At 45.9% G+C, this 27,699-nt stretch overlaps 1 protein-coding gene across 1 annotated transcript in view; it reads right to left on the bottom strand.

Moving 5' to 3' along the window:
- Positions 1-1,097: 1,097 nt before the first annotated feature.
- Positions 1,098-27,699, bottom strand: part of UGGT1 (UDP-glucose glycoprotein glucosyltransferase 1) — a 105,296-nt gene continuing 78,694 nt past the window's right edge. The window contains exons 28-41 of the mRNA XM_060178169.1: positions 27,149-27,228; positions 25,875-26,064; positions 22,986-23,144; positions 21,574-21,659; positions 19,614-19,698; positions 16,403-16,491; positions 15,765-15,869; positions 14,033-14,117; positions 12,483-12,665; positions 10,916-11,076; positions 10,162-10,276; positions 6,182-6,298; positions 5,730-5,883; positions 1,098-1,915 (exon numbers count right to left, since the gene is read on the bottom strand). Of these exons, the coding sequence (XP_060034152.1) occupies positions 1,890-1,915; positions 5,730-5,883; positions 6,182-6,298; positions 10,162-10,276; positions 10,916-11,076; positions 12,483-12,665; positions 14,033-14,117; positions 15,765-15,869; positions 16,403-16,491; positions 19,614-19,698; positions 21,574-21,659; positions 22,986-23,144; positions 25,875-26,064; positions 27,149-27,228 (1,635 nt within the window). The 3' untranslated portion in view covers positions 1,098-1,889. The remainder of the gene's footprint in view (positions 1,916-5,729; positions 5,884-6,181; positions 6,299-10,161; positions 10,277-10,915; positions 11,077-12,482; positions 12,666-14,032; positions 14,118-15,764; positions 15,870-16,402; positions 16,492-19,613; positions 19,699-21,573; positions 21,660-22,985; positions 23,145-25,874; positions 26,065-27,148; positions 27,229-27,699) is intronic.

The raw sequence follows: 27,699 nt of genomic DNA, 5'->3' as shown, positions 1-27,699 counted from the left end.
TGTCAACTGTAAACCATTAAAGACATTAACAAAAAATGACTATTGTTAAAAAAAAAAAAGCCTATTAGCATATTCCAGTTCCTGCTTAGCCTTTTGGAAAATGAACTGGGAAGCTGACTGGCGTAGAAAGCGGCCTCTGTGAAGGCTGTAATGAAACTGAAGATGAGGCTCAGACAGCCTTTTCGCTTTCCCCTTCAGCTGATCTGACCATCGAGGGACAGAGCAGGGAGAAATCATGCCATAGCCTTTGTCATGAAGCAGTGATTCTGGGAATCTTTTCAGTCTCAGATCAACTGATCGAAAAACCTTGTTGAGACAGAGAGGCAGAGAGAGTGAAAGAGCCCACAGAACTGAAGCTTCCTCCAGTGTGCCCAGGGCCACGTCTGAAGCCGGGTCACGCATGGCAAAGCAGTGGACGGACTAGACAAGCAAGGCTGTTCTCACCACCCCAGCGTGCCCCCATCTTTACTGGTATTATGAAAGCAAATGCAGAAGCACCTTCAGACTGAAGGGAAACTCTACAGCTAACTTCTGTATGGACGTGGGAAACAGGCATCCACGGACATTTTTGCTGAGGCCTTGGTTTATAAGAAAAGACCAAGAAATCAACATTGCCTGCCTTAGAAGAGTGAGCACACAGCTCCCCACTCACATTCCCTCATCTTTTTACAAAAGCAGGCCAAAAGAAGACTGCACACACAGGGAGGCATGGCCTCTGGCAGCACACTCACCCCCTGGGCGGGCCCACCAGCTGTGCAGGGAGGGTGCGGGCCCACATGCGCAACCCAGATGATGGAGAGGAAAACAGAAACTGCAGAGTCAAGACTTCTCCCAGTCTCAGAACTGGGAGTAAGTATCTCAGTAAAGAAGAGTCAAAGTCTTGCCATCCCCTCTCCACCCCAACCCCCCAGCCCCACCCCAGTCAGTCTGAGAAAGTTCCAGAGGGAGAGCAGGTAAATGCCACAGTGGCCTTCCTGAGTGGCCAGCCCTCCAGTTTCCTATGGCTGTCTCCAGTGAGGAAATCCCAACGGACAGGTTTTTTTTCTTTTTCATTGTTTTTTTTTTCCCCTTAGAAAGTGGGAAGCGAAAGCAAAGACTTTCACAGATACAAAAATCGTTTACAAAACAATTACCTAGAAAGGTCGCGGGGGCTGGAGAAACAAAGAATGATGCTTTTCATTTCCGATTTGTCACAAGGAGAGTGATAGTTTATAAAAAGGGAACAGCCAATTTCTGGCCATCCTCACCTTCCCCACCCCACACCCCAACATTTTCCCCCATTCACCCTGATTGACCCCCCACCCACCCAGGCCCCAAATTTGCTGGGGGGCCAACTCGGAGACACATGATTATCGGCTGGGCTTTGATTCAGCAGTGAACCTGATGCTTGGGGAGGAGGATGCGGGAAGGGCACGGGAGCACTGGCGGAAGCCTCCAGGCGTGCGGGCCTGAACAGAGCCTCTGCAGGGCGGTACCAGCAACCCGGCTCTGTGGCCAGAAAACTGAGGTAAGGGAGATGGCGGCTGCAACGGGCGAGCTCCCCGAGTCAGCACAGTGCGTGTACGGCCCGGGGTGGGTGCCGCGGGACGGCTCTCCTCCAGCTGCTTCTGGCACTCTTCTCTCCTAGAGAGACAGCTGCTCTTTGCAGAGTCCCCAGAAATCAGCCCCATCGTCTTCCTCTGAGGTATGAATCCAAGAGAGTCTCTTCCCCGAGATCCAGAGCCAGTGGGTGCGGCAGGCATCAGCATCGATGTTCAGAATCCGCTGCGGAGCACACCTGCTCGCCAGAGGGTCAGCAGTTGTGTAGGCAGATCAGAAAAAAAATCTAGCATTTAATATAAAAAGTGTTTGTTTTGCAAATGGTGCTATTTCCTGTCTTCCTTTGAAGATCATAACTCTTCATGTTTCTGAGGTCCTGTTGAAAAAAGAACAATTGACAATAAAATGAATTATTCTCAAGTTATAAAAATACAGACTGTTGGGGTGGGGTGGATAGCATAATGGTTATGCAAAGAGACCCTCATGCCTGAGGCTCCAAAGTCCCAGGGTTAATCCCCCACAACACCAAAAAAACCAGAGCTCAGCAGTGCTCTGGTAATAAAAACAATAAAAATAAAATAAGTAAATAAATAAAATAAAATAGAGGCTGCTTTGCCATGGGCCTGGCCCCCAATACACCGAAGGAGCTTTAGTGTTATGGTCTCTTTAGTTTGATTTCTTCTCTCTCTTTCCATCTCTAAAGTAAATCAACAGATATCTTCCTTAAAAAAATAAGGAGGGCTGGGCGATAGTGCATGGGGTTAAGCACACACAGTACAAAGTGTAAAGACCCACACAAGGACCCTAGTTGGAGCCCCCGGCTCCCCACCTGCAGGGGAGTCGCTTCCCAGGCGGTGAAGCAGGTCTGCAGGTGTCTGTCTTTCTCTCCCCCTCTCTGTCTTCCCCTCCTCTCTCCATTTCTCTCTGTCCTATCCAAGAACAACAACAACAATAGTAAGAGCAACAACAACAACACTGGAAAAAAGATGGCTGCCAGGAGCAGTGGACTCATAGTGCAGGCACCAAGCTCCAGCAATAACCCTGGAGGCAAAATAAAAAAAAAAAAAGAAGAGGCACAGAACTTTGGTGGTGGGGAGTCGGACGGTAGCACAGTGGGTTAAGTGCGCGTGGTGCAAAGCACAAGGACCGGCATAAGGATCCCGGTTCGAGCCCCCGGCTCCCCACCTGCGGGGGAGTCGCTTCACAGGCGGTGAAGCAGGTCTGCAGGTGTCTGTCTTTCTCTCCCCCTCTCTGTCTTCCCCTCGTCTCTCCATTCTCTCTGTCCTGTCCAACAACGACTTCAATAACAACAATAATAACTATAACAATAAAACAACAAGGGAAACAAAAAGGAATAAATAAATATAATAAAAAATATTTTTTAAAAAAAAGAACTTTGGTGGTGGATGCAGTGTAGAACAGTACCCATGAAATCGTACAATCATGTAGACCATTATTAAATCAGGAGTAAAAATTTTTAAAAAATTAAAAATGCAGACTCGGCATTTATTTTCTAACACTGTGACTATTATTCACGCGTGTCTCTATTTTCACTTTACCTCTCCTTTTTTCTACTTTTAGGAGCTTTGGTTTCTTTTGTGATTGCCTTATGTTTTGAAAGCAAAAACAAAAAAAAATTTTTTTTTAATATGAAACCACCTACACACCCCACTTCATTAGTTCTCACAGGTGAAATATTTACTTCCTATAAAAATGCATGCATTTTTAGTCAAAATGCTCTTTTTCCCACTTAACAATATACAAGCATTTTCCTATGTAGCAGTGTAGCTCATTTGCCATGCTCTATTCATGAGTGTTTAAATGTTTGTTTGTTTTTTAATTATCTTGGTTTAGAAAAAAATATTGTGGGGGCCAGGTGGCGGTGCACCTGGTTAAGCACACATGTTACAATGCACAAGGACCCAGGTTCAAGTCCCCAGTCCCCACCTGCAGGGGGAAATCTTTGCAAGGGGTGAAGCAGGGCTGCAGGTGTCTCTCTGTTTCTCTCCCTCTCTATAGCCCCTTCCCTCTTCTGGCTTTCTCTATCCAATAAATAAAGGTAATACAAATTTAAAAAGATATAGTGTGCACTGCTTTGCCCTGTGTGCGACCCAGGTTTGGGCCAGGCCCCCACCACACTGAAGGAAGCTTCAGTCAATGCTGTAGCTCCTTCCCCCACCTCTCTCTCTCTGCCACCATCTGGAAAAGTCAACCTGGAATGGTTGAAGCCCTGAAGATAACCTAAAACAAAAAAAAGAAATACTTTAATAGCTCCTGATGAATGATTTATTGTTTTTGAAACAAAGATTGTTATAATACACAGAATAGTTTATCACTATTTCCCCTAGCAAATGGCATTATCAATATATAATTTTTTAATGTAGTAATATAATGACAAATTTTTTTTTCAGTGTTAATGCTGTTTCCTTAAGTTCATTTCTTATGTGTCCTCTTTTTTTCCAGAGTGCTGCTCAGCTCTGGCTGATGGAGGTGCTAGGGATTGAACTTGGGATCTCAGACCTTCAGGTATGAAAGATTTTTTGCATAACCATTATGCTGTCTCCCTAGCATGTGTTTTCTTCTATTTTGAGCGTTTTGTCTATACTCTCTGACTCTTTATCTGGGGAAAATTTTGAGGTTTTACTAATGTATCTGCATTGATCATCTTTATGGTGAAATTCTACCTTTTAGCTGTGATATTTTATGTCGTAACACAGTCTTCAGGATATTTACATGAATCATTCAAGACCCATGTTCTGTAATTGCTTTTTAGAATCAGTCTTAAGTAGAAAAACAGGTTAAAGCCCAGCTTCTTAATATTTTATAAGAGGTCACTTTTGTAGCCTAATGATTTTTTTTCAATTGGCTACCCTTTGAGATACGCTAATAGTCAAGGAATTATGAAGACCAAGTCCTTTCTGTTCTTAACCTAAATTAGATGCAAACACTCCATGCCCGTACAATATGTTTGAGAGAATACTTTCTTCGGGGGCCGAGCAGTAGCTCAGCGGGTTAAGCTCACATGGCGCGAAGCACAAGGACCGGCGTAAGGATCCCGGTTCGAGCCCCCGGCTCCCCACCTGCAGGGGGGGTCAACTCACAAGCGGTGAAACGGGTCTGCAGGTGTCTTTCTCTCCCCCTCTCTGTCTTCCCCATCTCTCTCCATTTCTCTCTGTCCTGTCCAACAATGATGACATCAACAACAACAATAACCACAACAACAATGGAAACAACAAGGGCAACAAAAAGGAAAAAAAAATTTATAAAAAAAAAAAAAAAAGCGCACGTGGCACAAAGCACAAGGACCGGCATAAGGACCCCAGTTCGAGCCCTGGCCCCCCACCTGTAGGGGAGTCGCTTCCCAGGCGGTGAAGCAGGTCTGCAGGTGTCTGTCTTTCTCTCCCCCTCTCTGTCTTCCCCTCCTCTCTCCATTTCTCTCTGTCCTATCCAACAACAGCAGCAGCAATAACAATAACAATAGCAACTACAAGGGCAGCCAAAAAAATGGGGAAAAAATGGCTTCTAGGAACAGTGGATTTATGGTGCTGGCACCAAGCCCTATTAATAACCCTGGAGGAAGGAAGGAAGGAAGGAAGGAAGGAAGGAAGGAAGGAAGGAAGGAAGGAAGGAAGGAAAGAAGGGAGAAAGCTTTCTTCAAGTGGCCTGGGAGGCAGTGTAGTGGATAAAGTATTGAATTCTCAAGCATGAGATCCTAAGTCTCATGCCTGGTATTACTCAAGTCACAGTGATGCTGACTGTCTTTTCTCCTTTCTCTCATTAAATAAGTAAGTCTAAAAAAAGAGAACTTTTTTGTTTTTTTAAATCAGCGTGTACTTTATATTGATTATAAATGCATTCATTCATTAGTGCCTACAGATTTAATGAAAAAAATAAATAAAACAAGTAATCTGGGAAAAAATCATGCAGATAGTGTCATGTTTGGCATTTATATGTCACAACATCCATAAAGCTACACAACAACAACCCAAAACAAACAAAGAAGAAGAACAGCGACTACATTAATCTATGTAAGGCCAGTCAGAAAAGGAGAGGGGACGTCTCTAATGGTTAGTATCCAGATGACAGAAAGGTCAATGAATTATTTTCCTTGAAGTGTATTATTCAGCCGTTTTTGCAAGAACAAATCTCAAGTGTGAACAGCTGGTTAAAAGTCAAAGGTCTGCACTCACCTTCCCGGCCTGACTCATTATTCGGCGCTCCCATTTCCTTCTCCTTCTGAAAGCGGATCTGTAGCAGTTTGATCTCCTGATCGTAGTCCTGCCACTCCGGCACAATTCGAACAGCTGCTTCTAGCTTGGGCTCTTTGGTCATCGGGTTATTACACTGAGAAAACCAAAATAACACACTGGGTTTGAGTTGATGAAGGCAACACATAGAATATGGAATCCAAAGGCATTTCTGTTCCTGGGTTACTAGTTCTAAGTGGGGAAAGAAAAAGGAATCAAGAAACAAGCTGAGAGACGGAAGGGCCTATCAGCAGAAGCAATGTGGTAGACTTAGAGCTTCTACAAAGAAGCTGCAGGAAGTTCAGGAGATCAGGAAAACAAGGGGGGGGGGGCGGGAGACAGCAGTAACTGCAAGAGTAAGTTAAGTAGTAAGAGCAATGTCATGGGGCGCTTACCAGGTCGATGGTTTTCGCTCTTTTCTTAGAGGCGTCATCACACCACGTCTCACACCAAAGCCACTCTTGAGGGAGTGACTTGATTGGCACCTGATGGATCATGTTGTTGGGTAAATCCTATTGACAAAATAATAACAGCAGTAATAAGAATAGTAAAGAGGTAATCTTAAGTTCTGTGGTAAGTTTTAATAAATCCAATTAGTGATGCTAGCTGCTTATATTACGTATCGCTTGCCATTATTTTCAGATTTATTGACTTCACGTGTAACAAGGAGACAGAGCTTCACATGAGAGAGTGAGAAGCCAGACCGCCGCTGCAGTGAGTACAGAGCTGGAGCCTCAAGCATGCAAGTCTTGAGCTCTGCCAGCTGAGCCACTTCCCAGGGCCACGAATCACGACGTTTTATAATGGAAGGGGTCCTCAGAAAGGCTTTAGAGAAATCAAATATTCATGGCGTTTGTTGAGACTTCAAACTGTAAAGAATCTATAAAATTCCTACCCATATAAGCACCTGGAAATGTTCGCCTTCAGGTAATCAAGGAGGCTGGGCAGTGGCATACCTGACTGAGTGCACAGCTGACCTGGGTTCAAGCCCACACTCCCCATCTGTAGAGGTGGTTTCATGAGCGGTGAAGCAAGTGCTTCAGGTCTCTCTCCCTCTCTCCCTGTCCCTCCTCCTCCTCCTCTCAATTGCTCTCTGTTCTATCCAATGAAGGGGGAGGAATGGCTATCTGGAATGACGGATCTGCATGCAGGCATCGAGCCTCAGCAACTAAACAAATAAATAAATAAACAATCTATGGTGCCAGGTGGTGACACAACCAGCTGAGCACACATATTGCCATGCACAAGGACCCAGGTTCAGTCCCCTGGCCCCACTTGTAGGGAGTAAATTTCATGAGTGGTGAAGCAGTGCCGCAGGCACCTCTCTCTTCTATATCTCTCATCTCCTCCTCACTGTCTCTCTGTCCTATCAAAATAAAATGAAAGGAAAAAAAAAGGGGGGTGATGATCACTGGGAGCAGTGAAGTCATCATGCAGGTCCAGAGCCTCAGAGATAACTCTGATGTGTGTGTGTGTGTGGGGGGGGGGGGGGGATTAAAAAATTAAAAAGAACCATGAAAATAGCTCTCTTAGTGTGCTGTCTGCCGTATGTGTGACCCAGGTTCAAGCCTGGACTCCACTGCACTGAAGGAAGCTTCGGTGCTGTGCTGTGCTGTCTGTCTGTCTGTCTGTCTGTCTAAAAAAGAAATTTTATGTTCTGTATAGTTTACCATGATAGACGAAAACCACACAGGTAAAATAAGTACAACCAACAAAACCTGAAGGTGTGTGCCAATCCAAGGAACATGTAAAAATCAGCAGAAATGGATGAGCTGGGGAGCATTTTAATTTCTTCCCATTATCCTGTTCCCTATCAGCCTCAAAAAATGCCAGCCCGCATGCCTAGACTGGAGGCAGGAAAGGAAGGCGGGAAGGTCTTCCAAGACAGAGCAGGACTGTGGCTGTCTCCAGTCACTCTCCCTTGAACTCACCAGGCGCTAAGAGCTCCTCTCCGGCAGCCTATGCCAAGTATGTTAAGCTGCCTGAGCCTGCGTGAGGTGAGCAAAGAACAGGCTGACTCGGAATCTTCAAAGGAAAAGCCAAGGGATGAAATATCACAGGACGCTTTGAAAACAAGCGACAAGTTCCAGGGAATAGTCACACCCTCTGCCCCACAAGAACATAACTGGCAGAGATGCCCTATCAGCGATGTGAAAGGCAGGACCAGGGCTATAGCCTGGGGCGGGGGGAGCAGAGCAGAGCAGAGCAGAGAGCAGAGAGCAGAGAGCAGAGAGCAGAGAGCAGAGAGCAGAGAGCAGAGAGCAGAGAGCAGAGCAGAGCAGAGCAGAGCAGAGCAGAGAGCAGAGCAGAGCAGAGCAGAGAGCAGAGCAGAGCAGAGCAGAGCAGAGAGCAGAGAGCAGAGAGCAGAGCAGAACAGAGAGCAGAGAGCAGAGCAGAGAGCAGAGAGCAGAGCAGAGCAGAGCAGAGCAGAGCAGAGAGCAGAGAGCAGAGCAGAGCAGAGAAGAGAGCAGAGCAGAGAGCAGAGAGCAGAGCAGAGAGCAGAGCAGAGCAGAGAGCAGAGAGCAGAGAGCAGAGAGCAGAGCAGAGAGCAGAGAGCAGAGCAGAGCAGAGAAGAGAGCAGAGAGCAGAGCAGAGCAGAGAGCAGAGCAGAGCAGAGAGCAGAGCAGAGCAGAGAGCAGAGAGCAGAGCAGAGCAGAGCAGAGAGCAGAGAGCAGAGAGCAGAGCAGAGCAGAGAAGAGAGCAGAGAGAAGAGAGCAGAGAGCAGAGAGCAGAGCAGAGAGCAGAGAGCAGAGAGCAGAGAGCAGAGCAGAGCAGAGCAGAGAGCAGAGAGCAGAGAGCAGAGCAGAGCAGAGCACTGAAAACATCGGGGATGTGTGGCTGGGTCCTCAGCACTACCTATGTTGGAGCAAAGCTCTGGTATGTTTTCTCTCTTTCTTTTTTTCTTTCTTTCTTTCTTTCTTTCTATTTTGCCACCAGGGTTATTGCTGGATCGCTGGGGTTTGGTGCCTGCAAAACAAATTCCAAGTTCCCAAAGGTCATCCCTTTTTTTTTTTTTCTGATAGAGAGAAACTGGGGCCAGGTGGTGGCACACCTGGGTAAGCGCACACATTACAGTGCTCAAGGACCCCGGTTCAAGTCCCTACCTTCAGGGGGAAGCTTCACAAGTGGTCAAAGAAGCAGGGGTGCAAGTGTCTCTGTCTCTTTCCCTCTCTACCTCCTCCTCCCTCTCAATTTCTGTCTCTATCCAATAAGAAATAAATACATATATATTATAATGATAAAAAGAGAGAAGTTGAGAGGAGAGAGGGAGCCATACATATGGAGAGAGAGAAAGACGCCTATAATACTGCCCCGCCACTCATGAAGCTTCCCCCTGCAGGTGGGGAGCAGAGGTCTGAACCTGAGTCCTTTCCACACGGTCATGTGCGTGCTGTGTGGGGTGTGCCACTGCCCAGTCCCACTGTGGTGTCCTTCTTCTCTCACTCCATCTCAAGGGAAGAAGGAGCACTAAAGCAGGCACTGCTCAGCTCTGGTTTACGGTGCCGTGGGGATTAAACCTGGGACATTAAGAGCCTCAAGCACTGAGTCTGTCTGCATAACCATTATGCTACTTCCCTCACCCAAGGGAAGTTATAACTGAAATGAAAGAACACAAGATAGTAACTAAAATCCTCACAAAAAAACTAAGTAGCACCTGTACTAGTACACAGGTAAATAAATATAAGATCTTACCTATGCATTTTTGGCTCAGAATTATTTATATGAAGCCCCTGCTTCGTAGAATAAGAAGGGAGCGGGCGGTAGCACAGTGAGTTAAGCACACGTGGCACAAAGTGCAAGGACGCGGTACAAGGATCCCAGTTCCAGCCCCTGGTCCCCACCTGCAGGGGAGTCGCTTCACAATCGGTGAAGCAGGTCTGCGGGTGTCTGTCTTTTTCTCCTCCTCTCTGTCTTCCCCTCCTCTCTAGATTTCTCTCTGTCCTGTCCAACAACAACAACAGCACTAACAGTAACAAACAACGATAAACAACAAAGGCAACAAAAGGGAAAAAACAGCCTCCAGGAGCAGTGGGTTCATAGTGCAGGCACCAAGGCCCAACAATAACCCTGGAGGCAAAGAAAGAAAGAAAAAAATGAGGAGGAGGAGGAGGAGGAGGAGAAGCAGAGGAGGAGGAAGGCTAGGATGAGGAGGGGAGATCTGACAGGCAAAATCACAAATTTACTTTACATCTGTACGAAATAAAAAGCAGTGGTAATGGCTTAAAGGAGAAAACCTCTTCCCTGGGGAGGAAAGATCAAAGTGGTGTGCGTGCACACACACTACTCCTAAGAAAAAAGAAGCATACAGTACTGCATCTTCTGACACAACGCTGTGCTCTTATCACTGCAAGTTATCAAGCACAAGCACACTTACCTGATCAAGATTGGAAAGGCTGTTAGGGTCCTGACTTAGGCCTTGATACTGGCCCCGGAGTCTGTCACCGGCAGCTATTTTCCTGAACTTCTTAAGATCCACGACATAGAGTGCACTGGACAGAGAAGATCCAAGAATTACAACCGTGAGCAATGGCGGGAAGACAGTAACCTGACTGCACAGTAGAAAGGGTCACCGGCAGACAGTCTGGCTTTGCAGAGGTCAAGCTGAAGCCCCACAAAGGAGCTCAGGTGCAATAAGCCCCACTTCAGAGACAGCACAGGGAATTAACTTACAGAACCCACAGCCCGGAAGCGGGGCAGCAAGACCTGAGTTCAAGCCTCAGGTCCCCACCTGCAAGGGGGAGCTTCAAGAGTGGCGAGGCGGTGCTACAGGTGTCTTTCTCTCTCCCTCTCTCCTCTCAGTTCTATCAAATTAAATAAATATTTTTTTAAAAAGAATTAAGACATTCTTGAACAGATAACTATATAAGAAGGTTCCCTGTTGTGCAATTAGGAACTGGTTTTGAGAGAGGACTGGGAAGAATTACTCCTTCAATGTGTGTGTTTGTCTTGCTCAGAGGTTCACTGCTCTGAGGTAAGATGAGCTCTTTTGCTGGTCCCAATGATTTTTATTTCTGGTCCATATTAACAAATCATCTATTTAGAATTTAAAGATGCAATTAATAGAGAAAGCGGGGGGGAGGGAGGGGAGAGCACCGAACATAGCACTAGGAATACTCCTCGTTCAGTACCTGATATGATACTTTCTTCCAGCTAGATGACTGGCCCAGTATCCCGACTTCCAAAACCTGTAGCCATCCATTTCTTTCCGGCTGTCACAGAAAGGAGTATAGCCATAAGGGGCGCCATCCAAGTTGAAATCTCTTAACTCTTTTAGATCCGTTCGAACAATCTGGGGAAAGAAAGGGGCCAAGTCATTCCTTAAGCAACCGTGCGGACAGCAGGCTCCTAAATCATGGAGGGCTGACGGAAGTGGCAGAGAAAGACTCAATGATTGACAGGTGCCAACAGTGATTCTAAGGGGAAACTGAGTCCCTCTCCTGACAAGCTGTCTGCCCTCACTCATGCGTATAGCACTTAGCTTAGTGCATGGCGCAGACAATGTAGAAGATACTGTTCCACCTCTCTGTGACTCAGTTTCCTGATAATCGCAAATGCTGTCCTCCCTGGGTTACTGGGAAGATTGCGTGACTGAGCTAACATATGAAGAGGTGTGGGAAGATGCCTGACATACAGCAGGTGGTCAACGGACAACTGGGCCTGGTTGTCTTCAGATCAGGAAAGCAAGCTTTGGGCTGAGCCAGCACTGCTGACATCAGAAAGCCAGATCAGGGCAAGAATCCCAGAAAGGGGTGAAGTCTGTCCAAGTAACAGCTCTACACATCCAACCTGGCCACCGTGGTGTTGGTCAGCACCGGCTAAGAGGGCGAGCCACAGGGGGAATTGTTTATACACCCTTTGAGCTCACATGCTTAAACCACTGTGTGTTTCCTTTTTAAGTCAAAGTTGAACAGTGGGAAGACTAGCTGAGCAACTCCATGTCCTGAGGGCCAGGCAGCTGTCTGTGCCTCCCAAGCTTGTGGACAAAGCAGAGACGATGCAAAGCACTGTTGTCCCCCAGCTGACTCAGTTTTCATTTGTATGTCAGATGAAACACACACAACCACGTGCTGTTCTAACTACAGCTATTTAGAAGGCATAGAAAGGGCGAGGGACACAGCACAATGAACATGCAAAAAAGACTTATACCTGAGTCTCTAAAGTCCCAGACTCAGTCCCCCAAACTGGTAATAAATAAATAAATAAAGTCACAGAAAAAAAAAGAGCAGCAAATACGTCAAAAGTAGAATTTAGAAGTGATGTATCTGGGGAGTCCGGCGGTAGCGCAGCGGGTTAAGCGCACGTGGCGTGAAGCACAAGGACCCGCGTAAGGATCCCGGTTCAAGCCCTGGCTCCCCACCTGCAGGGGAGTCACTTCACAGGCGGTGAAGCAGGTCTGCAGGTGCCTCTCTTTCTCTCCCCCTCTCTTCCCTCCTCTCTCCATTTCTCTCTGTCCTATCTAACAAAGATGACATCAACAACAACAGTAATAACTACAACAATAAAAAAAAGAGTATCTACAAAAAGAAAATGAAGTGATGCATCTGGGTGCTATCTTTTTGGTTTTTTTAAATAATATAAAACAAAGATTTTTTTTTTTTTTTTTTTTAATGTAGCTTGGAAAATGAACTCATTTACAAAGGAAGAGTGAAATCTCATGTCTTCAGAGCTGCTCAGACCCAGCCTGGGAGCACTTACCTGGTCAGCGTCCACAAACAGGAACTTGTCAACAACCAGCGGGAACAGCACATCGAGAAAGAGGATCTTGTAGCCCCAGATGATGCGCTGCTTTTCAGTCTGCTGATGGAGCCACCGGGGCCACTTGTACTGAACAAGCTCATACTGGAAATTGTATTCATTTGCCATGTAAGGTATAAACTCCTGTTTTAAACACAGGGGGGAAAATCATTTATTTGGTTAAAAAAAAAAAAATCAACTGGCAACTCAGGGGCCAGGAGAGAGCGAGCACACCGGGTAGGACACACGCCTTGTTGGTAAAGACCCTGGGCTTGGACCCTAGCACCACAGAGAAGCACCCCTAGAGGGAAGCTTTGGATGCTAGGGTGTCCCCACTTTCTCTTTCTATCTCTCCTCTCTCTCTAAAATGAAAACTGAAAAAGCCAGCCCCGGGAAGTTAGTCAGAATGCTGTCATATATGCGACAGATGCTAGGTTACTGCCATATAAAAAAGGAAGTCAACTTCATGATGTGAGCCGACCACCAGGATGACAGCACAAGTAGGGACACACTGTCCAAACAGTAGTATCATTAAGAATATGACCCTGACCCACTTGTGGCCCGATAAAATAAACCGTGTAAGCTTCTGTCAAATGCCTATCTCTTTATAATTCCTGGCCCCATAAAAAAATGACAGAAATCTTGAAAGCAGAGACTTTTAGATAATTAATTCGTGTATGTGTGTGCAGGAGAAATAAACTTCACTTGTCCAAATTAAATTTCAGTAAAACTTTTCTTTTTAAAGCTTGGCATGAAGCCTTCCCCAAGGCCTGACTCAGGGAATAGCGTGACAAGCCCAATACAAATATGACTATGTTGGGACAATCTGGGCTCAAGAGGCCCCAGGCCCCAGCTCCTGTCTCCGCGACACCAATGGCTAGAACTGAGTGGTGCTCTGGTCAAAACCAAAAACAGATCTTTCTTCAAGCGCATCTTTGCTTTGCGCAGATGAAGCATGTCTCTGACACAGGATTGGGTAGATGTTCAAGACTGAACTAAGCACTTGCCTCGGGTAGATGGCATACTGGTTATGCAGAGACTCTCACGCCTGAGGCTCCAAAGTCCCTGCACCACCACCGTAAGCCAGAGCTGATTAAGTGCTCTGGTTAAAAGAGAGAGAGAGAGACAGACAGACAGACAGACAGAGAAAGCGAAAGAAACCAGCACTTGTGCGTCCTAAGTCAAAATAGGAAGTTTGGGGAAGATAAAGTAATAGTTACGGAAAACAAACAAACCAACTTTCACGCCTGAGGCATCAGAGGTTCAATCCCCAGCACCACCATAAACCAGATCGGAGCAGTGCTCTGCCACGCATATTCTGAGGAACAGAATATTATTTCATCAAAACACTGCTTCTAACAAAAGATGCTAAACTTTCCATGGATACCTAAGCTTCAAGCAGGTCAGTTTGGTTTACTGACAACTGTTCCCCCAAAATAAACCCCAAGAATAATGAACATATTACACTGCATATGCCTGCTGGATGCCTTCCTTTTCCCTGATGTACAAACCTTAAATGTGGGAGACAAGTAATTCTTCAGGAACCAGAATTTCACAGGAGTCTTGGTGTTCTTCAGTACTGAGAGCATCATTATGCTGTTGAACAAAAGCTAGTGAGAATAACTTCCAGCACTTTTAAGTCTCAATAACAAGAAGAGTCAATGGGAAGACTGCTGAGAGTTCGGGCAGAGCTACCTTGCGCTCAGTTAATTAGCCGACGACAGGCCCTTAATAATGAAGAATCACGTTCGTTTCTCCCTACCCGGCTATCACTGAGTGGGAAAGTACACAAGCACGTGACACAGACTTTTTTCTTTTTTACACAGAGACACAGAGGTGTGTGTTTGTGGGGGGGGGGGCAGCCTATTGCACTCAAGTTCCCTTCAGTGCAGTGGGGCCCGGGCTTGAACCTGGGTCACGCACATGGCAAAGCGCACTGCTCAAGCTGTCCAAACGAGACACTTCACTGGCCCAAGACAAGTGGTTTCATTATACTGTACCTTTAAATAAGCTGCTTAGTGTACTGAGGTGTTAATTATGGTGCAGATGAATAATGGAGACAAAGCCCACAGAGCCAAAGTCTCTGCTAGCAGCTCCAGTAGCTACACTGTCTCCCCTCCTTCTCCCCCCACCCCCAACCCCATGGGCTCAGACCAGAGAATGACATGGGAACCAATGGTGACAGCTTCAGGATTCCCTAAAAACAAATACTGAGTCAAGGAACTGGATGAAATTCAGTTGTTGCTGAAAGCAATGTCATCATTTTAAGCCAGGAATTATTTTCTGAAAGTAACAGGGTTCAGCGGGAGTCAAGTGATGCCTTGCTTATGTGCTATCTACTAGAACTGTGGTGGGAAATTAAAAGATAAACGAGTGACAAGAACCCTGGCCATTCGGACAGTTCCTCAAGAGAAGGGGGTCACATAGCTGAGGCTCCCTGCTCCCTCGGCCGGCCCCTGAGGCCCTTCCCCCCGCCACGGCTGCCTGTCCTCCTCCTCTGAGGCAGTGTCTGTCTACCTAACCCTAAGCTTCCAGCCCAGCTCTCAAGTCCGATGAGGTGTCAGGCAGTAGCTCAGCAGTGGGACTTGCATGCACGGAGTGCCACGCTTGGCCACCGCCACTGCGTCTGCTGGGGCTGAGCGATGCTCTGGTGTTTCCCTCTCGTGAAGATGCAAGTAGCAGCCAGGGAAATGGCTCTGTCGGTAGAGTGTTGGACTGGCATGCCTGAAGATCCCGGTTCAACCCCCAGAACGGAATGTACAAGAGTCGTACTCTTGTTCCTCTCTTCTCCTTTCTCCCTCCTGTGAAACTGTCATGTTCAGTAAATTCTTTTTTAAAAAATGTAAATAAGTAGCTTTTTTTTTTTTTAAGTCTGATGTTTTCTTTACAAGGCAGGTCCATAGTCATGTTGGCTGCTAGTCCTGTGTTAACCTGCTAATGTTCAGCTTACACGATGGCAACTTAACTTAGGCATCAGTTAAACACCACTATCTATGATGTATGTACAGTGATACTAAAGACTTCTCGTGTGACACTAGCACACAAATGCATTTATGACACAGTTCAATACCACGACTCTGACCAGATCAAAACAAGCACAATTATATGCGGCAACCTAGTCACAGTCTTCAGAGTGTCTCAAATACACAGAAGCATAATGGGCCAAGCCTCTACAACTTCAACTCCCACAAAAAGAACTCACATAGCTCAGTCACATATATTGAAATAATCAATGTCACTAACCGAAGAAATCGTTCATAGAGATGACCGGATGCAACAGAGAATATATTGATCATGTCATCTTTCTCTTGCTTGACTTCTTCAGTCTTCTGTCCTCCAGAAAAGCCCCTAAAATTAAGGTCAGGAGAATACTTGAAATGCTGACACCCACAGCCCTCTGACGGGAAAGGAAGGAGATGGTGCTTTCCCATTCTTGTCCCTCTGCAGATGGTGACATGGATTAGAAAAGCACGGAGCACGCCCGTGCACCTCGGCCGGCAAAATCTCCCCCCCAGAAAAAAAGAGAAGGCCATGGCATACAAGGCGCCGTGTAGCCTCAGGAACAGGCCTAAGGCAGGCTGCTCCTCCACAAAACGGCATCAGCACAGGAAGCAGTTCTCAATCTGCTCCAAGAACAGGCGCAGCCCAACAGACGCAACAAGCGGAATAGAAGGGACACGACCACCCTGAGGGGACAGTGCCCTCTTTCCGTCGGTCAAGTGGAGAAGGGCCATCCAGTCTAAATTTGAGCCGTGCTGTGGCTGCAAAGAGCAGGATCTGGAAGGCCCAGACAGGACTGCTTGTGCTTTGGAAGGGAAGGATGGCGCCTGTGTCTCCATTTTCCCTTAAAGATGTTACTTTTACAAATGATGTCATGTTACCATTTGAACGAATCCCAAAATCCAGATTCATTCTCATTTGTCCCGTCACTCAGCAAGTCTTCATTCAACATGTCTGCTTTCTTCTGAACCTGCAATCACATGCAATGAATCTTACTTTTTGACTGGATTTAATAGGCAGTAAACCCATTTTCGCTGGATATACACTGAGAGTACTGTCAACAAAAGGACCTTAATTATTTCACAAGCAGATAAAACCCACCCAGACTCTAGACAAGTCCAACAGAAGTGTCTTCATCATGGAACATTAAAACCTCAAGTGAGGAGACAGCAAGCTCTCTTAATTAGACAGGAGCTGTTTTGAATTTGAAAGAGTGGGCAGTGAGCCTCAAGTTCATCTATGTAAGTAAAGACACTGTGTGAAAACAAAGCCCTACAAGCTCTCCTAGGAGGAAGTCACTTCATGGCCTAAGATGCTTTCAGGGTTCTTAGGACAAAGACTGGCCGGATCTTTATGGCCTGATCTAGATTATCACTGTAATTACTAGATATCATTGTAATTAATGGCTACTGATTCCACAACACCTTTTACTTGAACCTAAGACACTGATAACTCTCAAGTTCTGGTAAAAGAAGAAGAAATGAAATAGGCTGCCATTTATTACTATAGTGAAAATTTCTTTCTTTCTCTAGATACAGAGACAAAGAGTCTTGCAGAAAAAGTGAAAGATCACGGAAGCTGAGGTCAGTGAAGTGGAGGCTGGGCTCAAACCTCAGTCACACACACTGCAAAGCAATGCATTACCCATATGAGCTACTGCACTGATCCACGAAAATATTTTTTTGCTTTTAATTAGTAAATAGAGACAGAGAGAAACTGAAAGGGAAGGGGAAAACAGAGAGGGAGAGAGAAACACACCTGCAGCACTGCTTCACCACTTGTGAAGCTTCCTCCCTTAAAGCTAGGGACTAGGGACTTGAACACAGGTCCTTGAGCATTATGATATATGCACTCAACCAAGTACGCCACTAAAGTTTTCACTGGGGGGGGGGGGCTGGGCAGTGGCACACCCAGTTAAGCACACACATTACCAAGCACAAGGACCCAGGTTCGAACCAGGTCTGTAGGTGTCTTTCAGTCCTCTGCCTTCTTGTCCTCTCTCTGTCCTATCTTAAAAAAAATAAATAGAAAGGAAAAAAAAAAAAAAGGAAGAAAGAAATGGCTGCCAGGAGCAGTGGATTCATAGTGCAGGCACCAAGCCCAGCAATAACCCTGTTACCAATAAAAAAAAAAAAAGAATGATAAAACTTCCATTGGCATTCTGTCCAACTTTCTTTTTAAAAAAAAAATATATATATATATATATATTGAATAGAGACAGCCAGGAATTGAGAGAGATGGGGGTGGCAGAGGAAGAGGAACAGAGGCACCTGCAACACAGCTTTACCACTCATAAAGCTTTGCCCTGACAGCTTGAACCCAGTTCCTTGTGCACTGTAATATGTGCATTTAAACAGGTGCACCACCACCTGGCCCCTCTGTCCAACTTTCTGAGATCAACACCTTCAAAAAATGTCAGCTGTGAGTATATAAGCAACACAGTATCTATGAAACCATTTTGCATAAAATAAAACTACACACATACTGCAATTTATTATTACTATTATTATTATCGATTTACTTATTGGATAGATTGCCATAAATTGAGAGGAAGGGGGAGACAGAGCGGGAGAGAGAGACAGAGACACCTGCAGCCCTGTTCCACCACTCGTGAAGCTTTCCCCCTGCAGGTGGGGACTGGAGGCTCGAGCCGGTGTTTGCGCACTGTGTGCTCAGCCAGGTGTGCACCACCCAGCCCATATGGCCCAATTTCTTAAATGAAGAAAACCACACACTCATATTTACAAAAGGCATTTTTGCTTGAGAGCAGTATTCCTGGGCATGCCCATTCCTTAACTAAGAAGAACAGAGAAAGACGACTTTAAAATACTAGCAGAGGGGGGCTGGGCAGTAGCACAGCGGGCTAAGCACACGTGGCACAAAACACAAGGACCGGTGTGAGGATCCCAGTTCGAGCCCCCGGCTCCCCACCTGCAGGGGGGTTGCTTCGCAAGCAGCGAAGCAGGTCTGTAGGTGTCTGTCTTTCTCTTCCCCTCTCTGTCTTCCCCTCCTCTCTCAATTTCTCTCTGTTCTATGTTAAAATAAATAAAAATAAAATAAAATACTATCAGAAATCAACTATCTATACCATCTGACATTCATCAGTTTATCACCAGAGGACATCTGATTGATCCAGACATCTGAATTTCTCTGAAGGTGGGTGCCCAAAAGCCTGTGGTGTTGGCAGGACAGGGAGAGGGTGGGCGGAAGCATTGCCTATCAAGTAAAGGACTTTGAAATAGCGATGGTGCAAGTTATAGGCCAAGCAGGGAAGAGAGTCAGGACTCTGGGGGGAAGGGCACTCAGTTCTCCAGAGTCTCAAATGCGCTCTCCATCTAACAAAGAATGCGGTGGCTAGACTGGGAGCCTCGGTTCCGCAGACAGCTCGGCACATGGAGCCCTTTCCACACAGTCCCACTCAGTGCTAAGACTCTGCAGTGTCTGTCTCAGGCTGCAGAGCGAGTCCAGCAGCTCTGCCAGCAAGGAGGGCGGAGGGCGGAGGGCGGCCACTGCACTCTGAGCAGGTGAAGCGCGCGGGCTTCACAGAGGAGACAGGAGCTCGCTCAAGGCAGGGCGCTGGCAGCTGCGGCCTCCTCCCCATGTGCCATGAGACTGGACTTGGCATCGTGTGGAGGCTGAGCCTCTCTGCACATCAAGACTCTCCACAGTTAAGCACGAACTGCAGCTCATCCCATGGCGGGGCCTACAGGAGGGGCCTGAAGTCACAGTGAGCTAGAGAGAGAGGTCACACAAGGAGAAGGGAAAGAGGGGGTTTCACATTCGCTCAGGCTGCTCCACATCACGCTGGCAGAGCTACACATCCACCTCCTTCTACCAGAAACAAAACAGAACTCCAAACCAAGTGTTAGACCTCTTGATGAAAAAAACGCAAATGCCCCGAGAACACTGAGATAGACCCGGCGGTGACAAGTGAATGGGGCGAAACCCCGATGCTGCCATCCCGATGACATGGAACTGGGGCTCCCAGAGTGTCAGGGACACACATCAAACACACGCCAACACTGTGTGAAACATCAATGAGAGAAATAAGAAAATGCGGAGCAGGTGGCTGCCTTGCTCTGTCAAACTTACCTTGACTTTGATGATTTTGCTCTTAAAGTTGTTGAGAACGACAACGACTTCATCTGCGTCAGGCGGAGAGTCGGTGCCGTCATGGCTTAGCGAGAACAGAAAGAGAGGAAGTAAGGGGACGGCGTCATTTCACAAATCACAAAGTACAATGACTCATCTGACGTCTGCCTGCCAAATCTGTCTCCCGCCGTCATTTAAAAGTGTTCAAAACATGTTCTCCCGCGTTACACAACCCCTTCAGGGGGTTCAGAAGCAGCTGTCAAATGTCTGTCCTCACACATCTCCGTCCTCATACACAGTGCAAATCGCCTAAGTGCTGCCTTCAAATGCCTTTCTCAGAGTGAGAGGCTCCCAGTACTGGCAGGTGCTTGATAACGTCTGAACCAAGCACAGTCTCTTCACTGAAGGAAGGAGTGCGCTAGGCACCCAGCACCATCAGGGAAATGCTTCGTTTCCCTTCATTGGGCAAACGGGAAGTCAGGGCCCTGCTTCATGGTTCTGTGTGGCATTGTAGGAACCTAGACACTCTAGTCTAGGTCCTGCACTCCATCTGGAGTCACACTGAGGAGGAAGCATTATCACACATGTTGAGATAATTCAGAGAGGAGAGAGGAAGAAAGACTGAGAATAAAAGGAAGACTTTCTCACTAGCCAGCTATAATGTCTAAAACCTCCAGTCAACAATTATCAAAGTATCAGGGTGGGGGAGACAGTATCATGGTTATGCATAAAGACCCTCATGCCTGAGGCTCTGAGGTCCCAGGTTCAACCCCCAACCCCATCATGAGCCAGAGCTGAGCAGTGCTCTGTTTGGTCAGTCTCTCTCTCTCTCTTTAAAAGAAAAAAGAAAGAAAAAATCAGTAAAAACAACTGGTAAACCTCCTCTTCTTTTACCATAGACAACAAGGCAAAAGAGGCAGAGAAAGAAAGAATGTCAAAGAGACCACAGCACAAAAACTTCCTTAAACACAGCGGAAGCCAGACATGTACCCGAGTTGCACACGAAGCAAAACAGTACACTAAGAGAGCCATTCACAGCCCCCCCAGTCGGTAGACTTCATGTGACAGACCAGGATCCTGTCAAACCACACCTGGGGAAATAGTGTTTATGATGAGAACAGTTTAATATCCTGGTGCTTGATGGCAGAAAAGGACCCAGGCTGAGGGTGAGAGGTCAACAGACACCTATCACAGAGAGATGGGAGGTTGTTGACATGCGCCAACAACTGTACTATAACCATGAACCTCTCCCACTAGATGGTTAAAAACCATTTTAATAAAGAAAGTCTTCATCTCTGCATAAGACAGATGCAGGGATCTGAGCTGCCTGCCCACGTCAGATAAACATCTACAGTGCTGAGACCACAATCTCTAGAGACTGAAATAAAATTCCCAAATTTGGCTTAAACCTCCTTTAAACTATGTTGAGTAAAATTTAGACCGGTATAAGTAAGAGCTGCTTGAAGCAAACCATAAAGCCAAAACGTGGCCACTAACAAAAGCTCTCGGAAGGCTTCCATATTTTCAGACCGAGAAAGGAGAGGCTAGCTCCAGCTTCAACGCATGCACACTCACAGCACATCCAACTCTCTGGAGGTCAAAAAAGACACTCCCTGGTCAGAAGAGCTTTGACTGTTCATTGTCCTCTACTTTCTCAAAATGACAATTCTTCATCTGCCTCTGACTCATCTAGTAACAGAATGATATGACTCTGGGACGCTGTTAGCACAAAGGAGTGACTGAAGAGTGACACCTATTGATACTCAGCTGGTGTTTATATACTTTTATGATCCAGTAATAACAATTCTTCCATATTTAGTTTTCCAAAGAGGCACTGTTTGATTACACACAGAATTATAAACAAAAGTCTGTGTAGCTAACTGCCAAGGTGGTACTTAATTTGAGCAGTTTCTCATGGCAAAATGGTCTGGAAAAATGCACCTGCACCACTGAGTCTTACCTGTATATTCTATAAATATCTTCAGAACGTCCCTTCCTGAGTCTGAGAATCCAAGCCCCTGGATTGGCCTTTAACTGAAAGTAGCCCTGAGACAAAAACAAAAGACAGATTTCACTCTGGGTGGGTGGAGGTGCAGGTCATGGGACCGGATGGCAGAGGAGGAATTAGCGGGGGTTGAACTGTCATGTGGAAAACTGGGAAATGTTATGCAGGTACAAACTATTATATTTTACTGCCGACTGTAAACCATCAGTCCCCCAATAAAGGGAAAAAAAAAAGACAAATTTCATTTCATCATGAAACATCAAAATACTACTTCTGAGAGATAGTTATACCCTTTTCTGAAATGTCACTCACCTATATTCTATACAGAGATTCAACTCAGGGTCTCACAAATGTGATCTATGACAGAACCGCCTCCCCAACCCATTTAGTTTTCAACGAGGGAGGGAAGGAGGGAGGAAATGTGGGAGAAAATGAGTGAGTAGGAGAGAGAAAGACAAAAAAATGACTGCTTTTGGGGGTCCGGCGGTGGTGCAGTGGGTTAAGCGCATGTGGCGCAAAGCGCAGGGACCGGCGTAAGGATCCCGGTTCGAGCCCCCGGCTCCCCACCTGCAGGGGAGTCGCTTCACAGGCGGTGAAGCAGGTCTGCAGGTGTCTGTCTTTCTCTCCCCCTCTCTGTCTTCCCCTCCTCTCTCCATTTCTCTCTGTCCTATCCAACAACGAATTGCGTCAACAAGGGCAATAATAATAACCACAACGAAGCTACAACAAGGGCAACAAAAGGGGGAAAAAATGGCCTCCAGGAGTGGTGGATTCATGGTGCAGGCACCGAGCCCAGCAATAACCCTGGAGGAGGAAAAAAAAAAAAAAAAAAGACTGCTTTTATCATCCAATGAATTCTGGTCATTTTTATTATGTCGCTCTCCAGTGGGACCAGGGATTGAATTGAATCCTGGGCTTCATGCAGGTAAACCAGGTGCTCCACTACTGACCCAACTTCCTAGCCCACAAAATAGTCAACAAATCAGTGAGAATCTTAAACAAAACCAAACCAAATTACAGATTAGAAATACTAGCAGAACACAGATCAGACAAGCCAAGAAACCTGCCCTCTCCCGTGCCCTTCAGTAAAACATCAACGTGTGAAGTGTGACTAAGTTACTGGTCTCCAAAGAAAAGTGTTGTCAGTGTACAAACCGTGGATTTTCAGGACCCAATCTGGCTACAGCAGAAAATTCTAGCATGTTTTCTCTTAAGCTAGCATGGAACTTCAATCTACAGGTTTGAAAGAACTAATGGATTTTATATTGACCAAATTCCATCAATCGGAATTTCAGTCATGTCCAGAAAGCTAACTGCTCCATAAAATTAACAGGACTCACAGTCACCACCGAGGTACATCTACTCACCAGGTTGGCCATCACAATGGTATCGACAATGACAGGGTCCACCGATGTGCCCAGCGTGAACTGCAGCCCTCGTGGGGGCTGGCCGCTGGTGATGTCGTAGCAGTGGCCTTCGAGCAGCAGGTACTCCAGCTCATACTGAGCAGCCACGACGCCGTCCACCTGAAATGCCCAAACTCTGTCCTTAGGAGACTGCAGGCCAGTCACACAGAGCTACTGGTAGACGCAGCACAGACAAGCAGTCAGTGCACTGTCTGCAGTGAGTGACGCCAGACACACCACATCCTCATCGCAAGTGTCTTACACTGCGTAAAACACTTAAAAGGTAAAAACCACAGTGGCAACAATTCTATCAGTCACTGACTGGGGCAGGGGTCGGGGAAAAAGGCCGTCTGCAGCAGGGCACTTTCTGGAGTGATAGAACTGCTCTGCAATCCTGTGCTGATAGTTACAGCCATACAAATTTGCACAAGTCAGGATAAAGGACACAGAAAAATCAATCAATGTTACTCCGAAAGTGAAGTATAAATGAAAGACAAGATTCTAATGTAGGAAGGGAGTATCAGGAAAAGGCAGGTAAAGGAAATATCCAGGGGCTTGGCAGTGGTGCACCACGTGAAGCGCACATAATACGAAGCACAAGGACCCACGCAAGGATCCTGGTTTGAGCCCCTGGCTCCTCACCTGCAGGAGGGTCGCTTCACAAGTGCTAAAGCAGGTCTGCAGATGTCTCTCTGTCTCTCCCTATCTTCCCCTCCCTTCTCAACTTCTCGGTCTTATCCAAAAAGAAAAGAAATTGCCACCAAAGTAAACACATCTAAGGGCTGAATAGTGGGGGCTCGACGGTGGCACACCCAGTTGAGTGCATGTGCTGCAATGTCCAAGGACCCAGTTTCTTTCAAGTCCCGAGTCCCCACCTGCAGTGGGAAAGCTTTCGAAGTGGTGAAGTGTTGTGACTCTAGCAGGAGTTTGGGACTCTTGGTACACGAATGGTGTCAGCCTGAGGCAGGACACACAGAGAAGGGAAGGCATAAGGCAGGGACTTGGAGCAGGGCGCTCTCTCTGGCTGCTGTTTCTCCTGGTCAGAAGCATCTTGGCGGAGGTGCGCCAGGTATCCACCATGGCCACTTCTCCTGGGAGCTGAACACGTGTGACTCTGCTAGCAGGCAAACTTTTAGACCCCTCTACAGCCATGAGCAACCTTTACCAGAGCTGATGATTATTTATTTTATGGGCCTAAACTTTTGATAACTGTACTCAGACTTTATGGACCTAGCGTACTCTTAACCCCTGATGATAAGTGCTTATTTTGCCTTTTACCTGTTTCACCCTAACTAACCTTGTATTGTTTAAACCAGCTCCCAGCTCCCCGCTGCTTACCCTTTCACACACCGAAGCCCCACAATGCCCCTTTTAAGTTAAATAGCAACAGTGAAGCAGTGTTGCAGGTGTCTCCCTATCTATCTCCTTCTTCCCTATCAATTTCTGTCTGTCTGTATCAAATAAATAAATAAAGCTAAATAGTGGCAATAACACAAAGATAATCCTACAAGGATTAATTTACCTGAGACAACAAAACCAATGGAAGACATCTGAACATATGCAAATTCTTCTTGGCCTATAAATTATAGCTGTTCTAAGCGCAAATATTCAAAATATACCAAGCGGAGACTCTAACTGGAATCTTTATGCCAGTCCTTGCACTTTGCACCATGTGCACGCTAAACCCGCAGCGCTAATGCCTGACCCCCGAGAGGTACTTTGATAACAATTTACAACTGCTTTTGTATTCTTGTGTCTACTGACACTTGCATATTTTCTTTGGAGAAATGTCTACTCATCTCTTCTGCCCATTTTTTTGATGTGAGTTTGAAGGAAAAAAAAAAAAAAAAAGACAAAGTTTAAAACAGACATTTCTCCAAAGATTTACAAATAGCCAAATAAGCACATTAAAAACATTTAAAATCATAGAAAGTTTTACATTTTGAAAACCAGTGTTCCTCAGAAGCTTAAATACAGAAATACTTGATGGCGCAGCTGGTTAAGCACACAAGCACCAAGCTCAAGGACCTGGGCTCAAGCCCCTAGTCCCCACCCGGAGGGGAAGGTTCACGAGAAGTACAGCAGTGCTGCCATTGTCTCTTTTTCTCTCCCCTTCCCTATTTCTGCCTCTCTTATAATTAAAAATTAAACAATTTTTAAGAATTAAAAAAAAGATTATGACCTAGCAGTTCTAAGTACACTTATACTTCTACATACTCGAAAGCCATGAAAACACATCTATAAAAACTAAATACAAAAATAAATTAATCAAATTAAATAAAAACCTGAGTAAACATTCACCACGATATTATTTGCAACAGTCCGAGAGCAGCAACGACCTGAATATCTACTAATGCATGAAGCAAGTCAAACGTGCTGTGTTCACACAAGAGAGCATTACCTGGCAGTCAAAAGAAATATAGCGCTAATTAATGCACGCTAGAACACAGGTGAACACTGAATGGGATTTGTGAAATGAAAGAAGTCATTCGCACATACATATGACTTCATGTAGCTGAAATGAACGAGCATTTCCCTAGAGAGACAGAGCTTAGTGGCTGACAGGGCCAAGGAAACATGGAGTGACAGCCAACAATGCGGGATTTCTTTTAGGAATGAGAGAAACATCTTAAGGGGCTGTGGCTGCACAACTCCAGGGACGTATTAAAAACACTAAGCGTGACTGAATGATGCATGCACGAGATCTAAATGAACATTTTTAAAATACAACTGTAACTAGACACGGATCATCACAGTGGCCCACCCACACTCTGATTTCCTCTGTTCGGACAATGGCACCATAAGCAGGCTTTATCCGTAATTATACTTCCAAGGAAGCTGTATTCTTACCTCTTCCAAATAAATATTATCAAGATCGTATGGTGTTCTCACAGACTCTACCATCCAACTCTCAGGTGTGTTCAAATTCAGAGTAAACAAAGGAGACTGCGGCATATCCAAAAATTTTGCAATTGGACCCTTAGCAAAGCTATTCTCAGATGTGAACGAAATCTCTGGTTCTAAGACGTAACGGTAAAAGCTGAAATTAAAAGAAACATATTAGGTTTTTTCAAATGCTTATTATATAACCTTCTTCACAAATAACCATTCCAAAGCCCAGGCAGTGTACAACCTCTAATCTTACATTACAATGGGAAATGGCTGTTCATCTTTTTTTTTTTTTTTAATCTTTAATTACTTATTTCAACAAGACAGAGAAACTGAGCGAGAAGGGCTTGGGGGCTGGGTAGGGACTGAGCAGCGGCACACTGGGTTAAGTGCACACAGCATCCAGAGCGCAGGGGCCCAGTTCCAGTCCCCAGCTCCCCCACCTGCAAGGGGCAGCTTCAAAAGCAGTGCAAAGGGCCTGCAGATCTTCCCCATCCCCTCTCGATGTCTCCCTGTCCTGTCCAATAAAATGGCCTCCAGGAGCAGTGGATTTGTAGTAGTGGCACCAAGCCCCAGCGATAACGCTGGAGGTAGAGAAAACGAAAGAGAGGAGAAGGAGGAGCTGGTCGAGGAGAGAGAGACAGAGAGACGCCTATAGCTCATGAAGCTGGACCCCCGCAGGCGGGGGCTGGAGCCTGACTGCTTGCCCTGGTACAAGGCATCCCATGCAAATCAGCTCCAAGGCTGATCATCTTTTAAGATGAACATTTTGTGTCTTCCTGCATATCGCATTTGAATTTACTAGTCAGTTTTATTAGTTACATTTATCCGAAAGTTTTAATATCAGAAATTTTAAAATCCTGATTCCAACACTACCACCACCCCCCTCCAGAAAAAAAAGGGAGGGGAGGAAAGAGGGAAGTAGAAAAGGTAAAAGGAGAGGAGGGAGGGGAGGAAAGAGGGAGGAATAGAAGAGAGGAAGGAAAAGCACAGACACAAGAGCGGGCCGGTGTCACCAAAAGCTAATTCACAGCTTCTTACCCGTGCTGAATCACCAGAACCTCTGCTGCAAGCACAAGTTCAGCAAAAGCAGACATTCAATAAAGGATGTTTCCAAAGACAACATTCACATGGAAACCCACATGTACCTTACATTTAATATCAGCTTCTAGACTCAGCACCATTTTTTCAACTATTGATTTAAAAAAAACAAAACCAAAAACAGCTTATCTTACCTTTTTAAAGGCATGTCGGAAAGTTTAGATTGGCAGTTCATAAATACTCTCAAATTCATGTTGATGAGCTGAGTTAAAACCTGAAAGAGTAAACCAGATGACAGAACGTGAAATGTTTTCAGTAAAGAAGGTAGCTGGTAACTGAGACAGCACTTCTATTTTATCTGCAGAAGCTAATCACCCGGCACTGATAAGAGCAAGGGACGGCAGTAAGATGATAGCTGCCATAGTCCACACTGGAGAAATTTGGGGTCACAACAGTTGTGTGTAATTTAACCCCCACACACACAGACGCGCCACTTAGCCAAAACTGAGGGAAGCAGATTACTATGCCACCGCTCCCCACCCGTGCGGTAGAGAAAAAGGCAATGGATAACCACTGCCTATATATGAAGTCCTTTACGACTTCACGCTTCAAGACCGTCCTCACACACTGTATTTCTCGCCATAAAGACAGAATGATCCAGCTGACTCGGGCTCTCTTTTTCTTTTTTTTTTTTTTTAAGCACAGCATTGCCCAGCTCTGCTTTATCCCAGGAACTGAGCCTGGG

This window comes from Erinaceus europaeus, chromosome 18 (assembly GCF_950295315.1).
Source record: "Erinaceus europaeus chromosome 18, mEriEur2.1, whole genome shotgun sequence".
NCBI lineage: Eukaryota > Metazoa > Chordata > Mammalia > Eulipotyphla > Erinaceidae > Erinaceus > Erinaceus europaeus.
Note: the sequence above shows the minus strand (reverse complement) of the source record. Positions and strands in the feature narration are given on the sequence as shown.